Here is an 11732-nt window from a genome sequence, read left to right on the forward strand (position 1 = left end):
CAAAACTTAATCTGCAAGAATTTACCTTTACAGGAGTAATGGTGTGGCATAATATAGTAACAATAACAGTATCTAAAATGCTAGAGAAAAAAAAAAGTTTAGTATCATGCTCCTTCCGTACTTGAAAGAAAATACTATTAACACATAAACTTAATATAATTATTCTACATTAAAATCAGCAAGCATCGTGGAATTCAAATCAAAATCAACAACGGGCATCTTGTGGCAACACACTGTACACATATTGCTCTTTTTCAACCACTCCACAAACGCACCGCACAGTGCCTATTGTGCCAATTTTTTCATCGATCCTCACTTCCTCTAATCCTTCAATGGCTGATTTACTTGCAGGCCGCATCTGCATGGCAGCATCATTGAAACTGCCATCGACGGAACCATCTTCGGATCTTCCATTAATATCGAATGAAGACGGGTCTGAGTATTATCACGAAACCATCTTTACCTGTTCCACGTAGACGTCATATTTGCGGGAGAGCAATAACAAAGAAAAGAACAGAAGAACTTAGAATTAAAAAGGGTTTTGGAAGGGTTTAGGGTTATTGGGTTTCTTGCTAGATAAAGGAAAGAGCAAAAAAGAAAAGAAACAAATCTTGTTAAAGTTGTTCGGAATCTTTGAACTAGCGGAGGAGGAGGAGATAGTTCTGCTAATATACTGATACCCTAGTTCGACAGTTACGTTGATATACTGATACAGGTATGACAGTTTTTTAAAATTTTTTTATTTGTGGCATTAAAGATTTTATTTTATTTTCTTAAAATTTCTTATATGTATTAACAATTTTACACATGACTTCACTAGAAATTAACACACAAAAAAAAAAAAGCCTAATAAATAAACTTACTTAGGTGCTCCGTCACAAATCCAAGCAATGTCTTGGAACGAGCTAAGCCAAGCCTTTGAGAAAGGGTCAATTAACTGCCTCTATATAATGGCCAAAAAAAAAACTGCTTCAATGAAACAGTAAAAGGGAGGAAGACAGAGGATTCTTCTCGAAGGTTTGATGCTTCTGTCGTGGTTTATGAATATAACTCATGCATGGTGAAATCTAGAATTGAAGAATGCCTTGTAGCTAATTAATTGCATTAATTTAAAATTACAAATAAATTGTTGATCAGTTAGAGCACAAACAAAAACTCAAAGAAAAGAAAGAAAAGAAAACATAGTCAGATTAGGATCAAGATTGAGATCAAAATCCACCAAGGCATTCTTTACATATTCAGATCAAAATCAACCACGGGCATATTGTAGCGACACAAGGGACACTTATTATTATTCTTCAGCCACTCTATAATGCAGGCAGCATGATAAATATGAGAGCAAGGCAGACGTCTTGCTTCCATCTCCGTCGACATCTCTTCCAAGCACACCGAACAAAACCTTTCATCGCCTAACCCTTCTCTAATCTTCACCTTCTCTAATCCTTCGATGGCTGTTTTACTCGCCGGCCGTATCCTTGAGTCGACATCAACCAACAGCTCATCGATATCGTTGTCGAGAGTGCTATTACTGTCTTCCACGGAATTATCATCTGAAACATGCTCTGTTAGTTCTGCTTCAATACAAAGCTCGAACCCTAGTGATACGGATATTACCAGAGTTGTCTCTTGTCCCAGTGAATTCAAAGCGAGAGAAAAGACAAAGTCTCCTTCGTTTCTTGTCGTTGAATCGTTTGCTGCAGCAATGGGTATTTCATTAGACATGTTTTGGAGGAATATATGAACAGTGAGAATATTTTGAAAAGGAGAGAGAGAGAGATAGGAGAGTTGGCAGAAGAAGATGGCGAGTGGAATTTAGGATTCAAAGAATTTAAGAGTTTTGGTAAGAAACAAAGTAGGGTTAGGTATTTAGGTATCAATACTTGAATGAAAAAACCCCTTTAGGCTACGGCGGCGGCTTGAAGTCCATCGCTTATTTGATAATTGATATCTTAAAATAATATATATATATATATATATAAAAACCAAAACTAAATATATCTAATAATATTTTTTTATCAAAAATCAATATTATCAACCTAATTAGAAGATTCTTTTTGACACAATATTAAAAAAATTCCTAAACTATTAAAAAATTTTAAATAAGTTATATTTTTTACTTAATTTTTATATTTTATTTTAAATCAAATAAATTAATGAATGTTTGATAAATTCTAATTAATCAACATATCACTTGTCATTTTATACTTATTTTATTAAAAGTAGAATGTGAAAAATGTGTTATTATAGTAAAATCAAACCAAGAAAGCAAACATAAACACCCAAACATGGGGGTTCCTGGTCCAAGCAAAAGCTCTTCCAAAGAAACCATGAGAACAGCAGGGTTCTTCAGTTCTCACCTTATCCAAATCCCGGTTGCCAGTATTTTCTTTTCCAAGTTGCAGCCTTGAAGCATCATCATCATCATCACCTTCTTCTTCATCAAAAGCTTCACGACGGGAATCCTCAACGACATCTCGTCCAAATCAAAGGGAAGTTCCCCCATTTGTATTTGTATTGTGTAGAAGGAATTTATAAAGAATCCCGGCGTCTCCAGTGTCACGTACCAGATCAGTTTTGCATCAACTAGTTGATTATGCCATGCAGCAGAATACATCTCGAAAAAAATACAATGAAATGCAGAAACTGTGAATAATGGCTATTCAAAAAAAATTGTGAATAATGGGAAGAAAAGACTGAGTCCAAGATTTGCAATTGTCTGCAACGGAGGGATAGAAATCTTCAATCACTACAGTTAAATATTCAAATGAGGTATTTTTAATAAAATTAAAAAAAATTATTAAAATTTTATTTTTTTTTAAATTTTTTAAGATGTAAAATTTCTAATTAAATTTTTATAATCAAAATTTTTTAATTTTTTTCAATTGATAATATAGTCAATCCATTTAATCTTGAAATATATTTGATCTTAAATAATATTTTATTAATTTTAATTTTGAAAAACAACCCTTATCGTAATTGTTAACATTATTTTAAAAATAATATATGTATTTTTTAAAATTTTTAACTTTTAAAATAAATTTTTTTATTTTATATAAAAAATAATTATTGAAGATGATTAAATATAAATACATATTATCATTGAAAATTGAGATTTATTAAGTACATAATTAGAAAAGTAAGAAAATATGTTATTTTATTAAATTTTTTACTTTTATTTATTTTTTATAAACAAATGAGATAAATAATAAAAAAATAAATATTTATTAAGCATGAAAAAATAAATAAATATTTTATTAATTATTTTAACTTTATATATTTTAATTTAATTTATTATAAAATTATGATACGTCCCAAATTTAGAGTCTAAAGTCCTTGTTGTAGTGGTTTTACCCACCCACCAACATTGGATGGAAGCTGAATTCATAGATATAGGGAGGCTGAGATGATTTTATCTTTTCCCTCTAGAACTAGATTTATCATTAATAGTTAGTTATAAACAAATTTTTTATTTTTTAACAAATAATATCTTAAAAAAATTTAATTTAATCATATTCTTACACTTAATGATTAATAATTAATTAATTATTATTAGTTAAAATGACACTTATCATTCTATATCACATGTTGCTAACATAGTATATTAACATGTTATAACAAATAATGATATAGTATAACAACATATTCATATAACATTTTTTTCTCTAAACATTAATGTCAAATCAATATCATGTGAAAATAAAATAATAAGTGATATTTTAATTAATAATAATTAATTTATCTTTAATATAAATATATATTTGATTTAAAATAAAAGTATATGAATTTAATTAACCACAATAGAATAATAAAAACTTATTAAAATTTTTTAAAATAATTCATGAATATTTTCAAGTATTATATTTTTTTAATTAAGAACTTTTGCTTTAAAGCAATTTTGATTTTTATGAGGGAATGGACTTTTCCTTTTCTTTTTCTTTTACTAAAATTGTAGAGTAATACTTAGTATTGCAAAAATTTAAATATTGAAAAAACATAAAGGTATAATACTAAAAAAATATTTAAATTATTTAAAAAAATTGAAATAAACTCTTAACATTTATTGCATTTAATCAAATTTTGATATTTTTATTTTGAGTGAAATAAACTTTTATAACTAATGATTGACTAATAATTGACATTAATTAAAATACTACTTGTCATTTTATATTTATATAGTACTAACATGACATTGACATAAAAAATAAAAAGATCACATTATCTTATTATCATGTTAAATTAGCATCAATTATAATATGTCAATGTCACATTATTTATAATATGTTAATATATCACGTTAACATTACATGATATAAAATGATAAATAATATTTTAATTAAATTAATTATTAATTGTAAGAATTTATTTAATTTAATATAAAAATATATTTAATTTAAAAAAAAATATAAAAACTTGAAAGTATAAAATATAAAAATTTATTTAAAATTTTTAAAATAGCTTAGGGTTTTTTTTATTACGTCAAAAGGAAAAGATTTAAAAAAAAAACCCCAGAAAAGCGAAAACTACTCTAATAGCACAGTTGAGGAAACAAAGAATTCGCGGGGAAAATGGAAGAATCATTGTCAGCTGTCGCGGGTGATCAGAGAGATGAATCAACAGGACAGGAAGTTACGATGAGGGAACGAGACATGGATCAAAAGTCCACGTCTCCAGAGGCTGAAGTAGAAGCCCGTGGACTCGACGGTAGCGAATCAAGGCCGCTGTTGAACAAAAGCGATATCTTGAAAGCAGTAGAGGTAGTTGAGAGAGACTCTCTGGCTATCGCCGACAGCTTCTCTTCTCTCTTTGCTTCGCTTCGTATGGCTCTCTCTGAGGTCTGATTTTGCCTTTATTTAGTTATATTTAATTATTTATTTTTTAAATTTATGGCACTCTCTGTTTAGTTCTCGAGAAAATTTGAGGTTGGGGGGAAGTTACTTTGAGTTTATGTGAAATTGAGTCAAATTTCATGAAGAATCTGCTTTGTAGCTGTTAAACTTCTGGAAAAATTTAAAAAATTATGGTGGATTTCCCCCTTTTTTGTTTTAAGTTTTTGAATTTCGAAGTTATGCATGACTGTGTATCGAAAGTAAAGGTATATCTTCCTTTGTTTGAGTGGCAATGAATTGGGGTATTGTTAATGCTACTCTTCTTCATTTCTCCTATTATGTGAATTCAGAGATAAATGACATGATGTGAAAATGCCTTTCTTTAGTAAGTACTTGATGTGAAAAATACTTCAATGGTAGGTTACTAGCGGCTCGGTTGATCATATGCGATGCTTTGGTGATGCAGCTGGGCGCCTTCAAGAATCTGGTAAATAGAATGTTAAACATAATGCTTCCTTCACTCAATTATCAATATGATTATTATATGATAAGGGGGCAAATTTGTTATCCAGTATCATGCATATTAACTCAACATTGTTGTGAAGTATGATAGACATCCTTGGTTTGTTGTCTTAATCCAAGGTAATTATGGTTACTTTTTCTTTTTTCTATATCATCAACATAGCACCAGAGTTGTCGCAACTCATTATAGAGCCCATTGTTTTCTTATCCTAAATTAAGTTGATTAGTCTTAACCTGAAAATTTGTGCTAATTATTTGCATAATGTGCATTTGCCCAAGAATATAGTTGAAGTGGAGTGAGGAGTTCTTTCTCTGTCACTTAATTTATCACCATTGTGCTGAACATATTGGTCGTCTGGAGTCTGATATAGTTATTGCTGTGGCTTAGTTCCCTCCAGAAATATTGCATTCTGTTATAGATAATCTGATTCTGATATAAAACGTGAACTTATTCTCGTTATTTGGATTTGTAGCCCTCGATGCAGCGACGAAGGGAAATCGTTATATAAATTCATGTCTCAGGTAGTATCTCGGACCCTCCTTTTTCCAGGGAAAGAGAAAAGATGAGAAGGAAGGGGAAAAAATTTGGGAAGAGGGGGGGTGGGGGGGGGGGGTCACAAATTGAAATATAACCTGTAAATTTATTTAAAGTTATTTCTCTTATCTTCTACCTGTGATACAAACAATTAATTGCTTAGATGTTGTTGCATTAAGCTTGAGGAACTATTGAAATTAAATGAAACTAGAAGCAAACATAATTTTCATTTGTTTTTGCTGGTCATTTTGTTTGTGCATTCTGTTTGATATTATATTGAAGCTATCAATCTAGCATATAATCCAATTATTGGTATGCATTAAAATGAAAACCATCAATGCTAGTATATTTGTGGAGATTGCTGTAGGTGGTGGTAGGAGAAAGGAGATTTAGAGGTCTTGTAACAGTCATTGCTAATATTTCAGCAAGAAATAGATATGAATATTTTTGCAGATCACATAAGTATGTTACCTCTTGTGGGAAAGTCACTTACAAATAAATCTCAGTTTAAATATAATTGGATTGTTATTTGAACCTAGGCATTACTATTGGACCTTGTTTCTTTGACAACTTTTTTAGTTTTTACTTTTGTTGGTCAATGCAACATGCTACTATTTTATATCTTCTGTTTGTCCATAGAAGTTTTCACTCGTGTAGACTTATGTCATCTGCTAAAACATTGGTCATAAATATCTTACTGCAATTGTAATTAATGTCCCATAATTTACAGTGCCAGATAAAGAAGAGTTCATTCTAATTCAGAACATTCTCTTCCTAGATTTGATGGTAGGATCTGTGTTGGGCCAAACAAGTGTAGTGAGATCATGCCTTTTATATTGATTCCTGATGCAGTTTTTTGCCCATTTGCAGATTAAATGAGGAAATGAAGGGCATTGACGCTCTAGCTTCACAGCTGTATCCTTTTCAGTTGTCTTGGTGTGTTCTTGCTTTGCATGTTAAGGCTTGTCGCCTACTCATATAAGCTGTTTACACAATGGACCTATGGACACATCCCATCTCTCTCTCTCTCCCATTAATGTGGAGGCAGCAGATGCGTAAGTCCACTACTGGAGTGCATAGAAGCCCTTGCATTTGGTAAACCAATATCGAACTTGGTTAGCATTCAATTTGTTGATTCGACCTTTTAATCCTTGGCATTCTCTTGGTTCCTTAATGCTTGTGAAGAAAAATTCTGAGGAGGAATGTAGACGCCCTAGACACGGCTGTGAACAAGCTCTTACGACCGTCATGATTCATGGGGATGAGCTGCTCAAAGAGGTCTTTGGTTTTTGTCTTATGTGTTTGTGCAGGACCAATTTTTACCTTGAACTATTGGAATGCCTAATATTAATCAAAGCCTGTTTTAAACTTAAAAAACCGAGTGTACCGGTAAATTAGATTGTCAAAAGTAAGCACAAACTAATCCATATAACTTACATGATTCTTTCATTCTCTCTTGCTGGAGAGTATATCAATGTGAGGGAATTTTGCCCATTGGAGCTCTGTCATAAAAGATTTGAAGCTATAACATAACGAATCCTTTTGTTCGGATAACAGGATTGGGCTGTCTGGATGAGTTCAGTTTTGCCCAGAGGTGTGTCTTTTTCAATTTCACATTGGTCATGGGCCTCCAGCCTGTTGGGTTTTGGACACTTGTGCGAAAACTGCCAGACAGCCTTCATGTCATCGATGGTTAAAAAAAGTGACTGTCGCGGACGCAGACGTCTCGGCTGATAGATAGGACAAGATCAAAAACAAGATCCCATCAATCATCTGCAGGATTCGTCTCCAATCCTCCAGGAAATCATTGTCTGGTGAAGGTTTAACTATGGTGTCTATATATCCTTTTCAATGGTGCAGCACTTCTTGTGGTTTGGCTCCGTCGTTTCTGGCTGCGTTACGGTTTTTTAATGTAATTTAAAAGGAACACGGATCTTATAATAGAAAGGAAGAAAAATCGGTATGGCTTAGATTATACTGCCTTCCTTCCACCATGGGTTCTTTTAGCCTACCAATAGTGAAGATAAAGAAAAATATGGAGGAATCATTAATGGCTCCATCGATGAGTCCCATTCAACTGAAATCAACTTGCAATGGGTCAGACCCCAATCTTTTTATGTTAATACATCGTACCTCTGAGAAATGAAAAAGTTCCAGTTTCGAATTTATGGGACTCCAATGTGACTATGAAAGAACAAAATTCAACTTGCAAAAAGCTATAATGAGTAACTTGCTCCGCATAAACAAACGCAAGCAATACCTTTGATCATAAACCTTTTGACTCGTAGCCACCCTGTCGGTCTAAAGCGGTGGGAGCGAGTGGATTACTGTATAAGAAACCCTTACTCACTGCTTAGTCTACCCTCTCTCACCTATATAACACCAAAAAAAATAAAAGAAACCACAAAAAACGTGCATTGTCTTTATCCTTTCTCCAACATCATAGGTTTTAATTAATGTACCAATAAATTTCTTACTTCAAAATTGAATTTCGATTGGGAATAATCATGTTTGGAAAGTGTCTGCCTTTACCACAATAGAAAGGCATGGTTTATTGGTTGCAGCCATTGCAACAAGTCAACAACAAATGAAGCAGTATCTCTGTTTGAAATGGTGGATTTTATTTATTATGTTTTGGTAGCGTAGGTTTCACTTTATCTTGATGAGATTTGTAATCAATTAGCAAGGAATTTGGTGAAGTGGCAGCAAGCAAAGCATTTACGCATTCTGCTCAATCGTCATCAGATGGAAAAAGTTTTCTTTTCGAATTAAACAAAAGATTTTATTGTTTTCGTGTTGAAAACTGCACAATTAAATCGCGTGGATAACATAATTAAGAAGCCAATAGCATTGGCTGACCGTTGCATGTGCCACAATGTTCCCTAATTATACACTTTGTCAGGGCTATCATCAAGTGCCTACCTAATCAATAATTAATCTAATTTTAAGGTTGAATATTAGTTAATTAATGGCCTCCTTGAAAACCAAGTCTAGATAATCAAACCCTTTATTTATTTTATTCAAAGATGGTCCCTCCTTTTGATGTAAGGTACACATTATGAAGTCGTACTAAAGACATAAGTGAACATGCGGTGATCTTTCTTACACATTATCGTAGAACCAATATCAAAATTGATCAATGGGAAATCTCCAGATAATGAACTTTTGAATGTTAAAAACTACCGATTCCTTCATTGGACTATCATGAGAGATCTTGAGCTGAGCGTGATAGATACCTAAGAGAGGTTCAATTGGCTGTGTAATGAATGAAGGTCCAGGTGAGAAACAGGTTATTGTATAGTCTCCTTCAACATTACTGCCATGTCCTTGAAACTTTCTGCAATGAGAACGAGTAATGGAGAGTATGATATATGTGACTTCATCAGCATGGGCTTGAGACCCTCGACTTGGTGCAACTTGAAAATTGCATCAACTATCGTTTGGGAGCATTGGGATGGGCTGGGAGAAGTGTTTCAAATTCTCCAAGTTCCTATAGCTCCTTGCAGGGTAGATCCTCTGACATGATCGTTCCCGACCTGAAAGGTGACACCAAAAGCGAGACTCAAGAAACGAATGCGACACTATTTAATTTTTAACACTTGAAATAATGCTATCTTGTCGATTGTTAAACAATCTGGTTGTTAACGAATGATCTCCATCTGTGAGTAATGGGAACCAGCATTTCCCTTTCTAACGCCTAACATCCTTCAATGTTTCTTAAAGCTCTAAAACATTACTGCATTAATCGACTGAATTTATACACCTTATAACTATTTCCTGATAAACTATCACATTGTTCTGCAGGAAGTTCAAAGATTGACATTTGACAGCCATATAAGCATGCAGGATTAAGCACCCAAATTAGTTTGGGGAATATTTGCAGCACAAACTGCTCCCGTTCATTGAGCTGAATCTCCAGAGAGTAAACATATTAAGCACACCATCTCCAAGAATGGTGATGCTGTTTTTGAAAAGCCCACCATGGTAACGCATCACGGACCAATCCAATTTCTTTCTTTTAAAACCTTTTTCAGACTTTTGAAGAATACTATAAAATGGGTATTCTATCTTCAATTCTATGCTGAATTTATGCCAACTTTGAGGTTTCCATGTTGATTATAAAATCAGTATTGTTCAATCTAGTAACAGAGAAACTTTACATGAGTCGCTCTGGCTATAATTCAAGGTCGATGAAAGATATTCTTTTACTTGACAAAAACAAAGGGAATCCTTGTAAGATTGAAAGTTTTAACAAGTTTAAGCAGTCAGTATTAACTAGATTAGATTCTAGTTGATAGCTAGATATATTCTTTTGTTTTTCCATGCTTTTGTACCTACTTTTTGTCCTTCGAAAACACTGAAGTGAATACAAGACAGGCTGGAAAAATAAATAGCTGATGATCAGTTCAATTCAGTAAGCCTCCTAACATTGAATCCAGGTTTGGCCACCGTGCAGGAAAATGCGGAGAGTACTGTAAACCATATTTGGACCACCTAGGCATTTAGCAACTTGTCTCAATGCTACAGTATCACAGGCAAAAAATTCGACCCTTCTGTTAATTGAGAATGATTACTAATTATTTTTTCTCATGTTGCCTTGCATTTGGATATTTAATATATATGAATCGACAGACGTCAAAATTATACAGGTATTAACATTTTAAACTCGTGGGGTACTACCGGTGGCCATGGACAAACAAATAAGCTTCAAATCAAGTTCAAAAACAGTTCAACATTTTTGGGGACCGTTTTCACTTTTGAAGCGATCATTGCCATCTCCACCTATAATTCGATTGCGACAAGAAGATTATTACAACCCCTTTTGCATGCAGGTGGATGAGGGAAAGGGGTGGGAAAACAATTCAAACTGCAGATGCACAAAGTCTGATCTTTTCAAATCAAAAGTTAAAGCTGCTGTAAAGAAAAGGAAATGAAGAAACGCTATCAATGTGAAGGACGTGTGGAGTCACGAAAGATCAAACGGTGCATGATGGAGATACGTGGAAGCCTAACGCACCTCTCAAAATCAGCAATGGGAGCCGCCTTCCAGAATCTAAGAGCAATTTCCAGGTTTGACCAGTAGGTAGGCAATGAATTTGGTGTGGCCCGATTCCTACCTTACAATCTACCAAAATTCACCGTAACACTAGCTAGGTGGATTATTGCATTAGCTTCCTACTTTTTTCTTCTTTTTTTCTATCTTACATTTAGTTAAATTTTATTTCTTTCATGCAATAACACAATTTTAATTAATTATAGGTTTAAACATGTTCTACTCCTTGTCTTCGGTCGACATCCAAATCAGACAACACTCGCCTCTTAAGCTTTTTGCTCTTTGTCTGATTCAATTCTCTCAACACACCTTGTTTGTTGCCTGCCAACACCATCAGATTCAGCTACACCTCACGTCTCTTGGACAATTTCTATATGTCTTTACATATATACGTGTATGTAAGAATCAAACTACATTCCAATTATAAAACGTTCTTATTGGGAATTGAAAGAAAACCAACCAAATTCTTTAGATTAGAACGTGCTGCTTTACATGTGTATTATTTATGATTGGATCCAACTAAGAAATTTTTAATGTACTTCAACAAAGTTGGTGGAGATCAATCACATTATATATATACATAGTATAACTCTATTAATTAATAATCTCGATTAAATAATATTTTTAGTTGATATCGACTTAAAAAAATATGATAAATTAATAAATCGTTAAATTTATAATATAATATATTTAAAAAAAACACATAAATTTCACTTGATATATAAATTAATAATCTCTTTATACATTAAATATATATATATATTATAATATATATATATATATATATATATACTGA

General features: G+C 32.7%; 2 protein-coding genes across 2 annotated transcripts; one reads left to right on the plus strand and one right to left on the minus strand.

Moving 5' to 3' along the window:
* LOC108661192 (RING-H2 finger protein ATL16-like) lies at positions 1092–2503 on the minus strand. The gene is made up of 3 exons (XM_018117141.1): positions 2358–2503; positions 1615–1694; positions 1092–1550 (listed from the first exon to the last, which is right to left on the minus strand). The coding sequence occupies exons 1-3, from the start codon at positions 2501–2503 to the stop codon at positions 1231–1233; spliced, it is 546 nt and encodes a 181-aa protein (XP_017972630.1). The 3' UTR covers positions 1092–1230.
* Positions 4471–7320, plus strand: LOC18606526. Its single transcript, XM_007040184.2, has 5 exons — positions 4471–4832; positions 5247–5313; positions 5822–5870; positions 6754–6798; positions 7069–7320. The coding sequence occupies exons 1-5, from the start codon at positions 4566–4568 to the stop codon at positions 7133–7135; spliced, it is 495 nt and encodes a 164-aa protein (XP_007040246.2). The 5' UTR covers positions 4471–4565; the 3' UTR covers positions 7136–7320.

Source organism: Theobroma cacao, chromosome 3 (genome assembly GCF_000208745.1).
Source record: "Theobroma cacao cultivar B97-61/B2 chromosome 3, Criollo_cocoa_genome_V2, whole genome shotgun sequence".
NCBI classification, from domain to species: domain Eukaryota; kingdom Viridiplantae; phylum Streptophyta; class Magnoliopsida; order Malvales; family Malvaceae; genus Theobroma; species Theobroma cacao.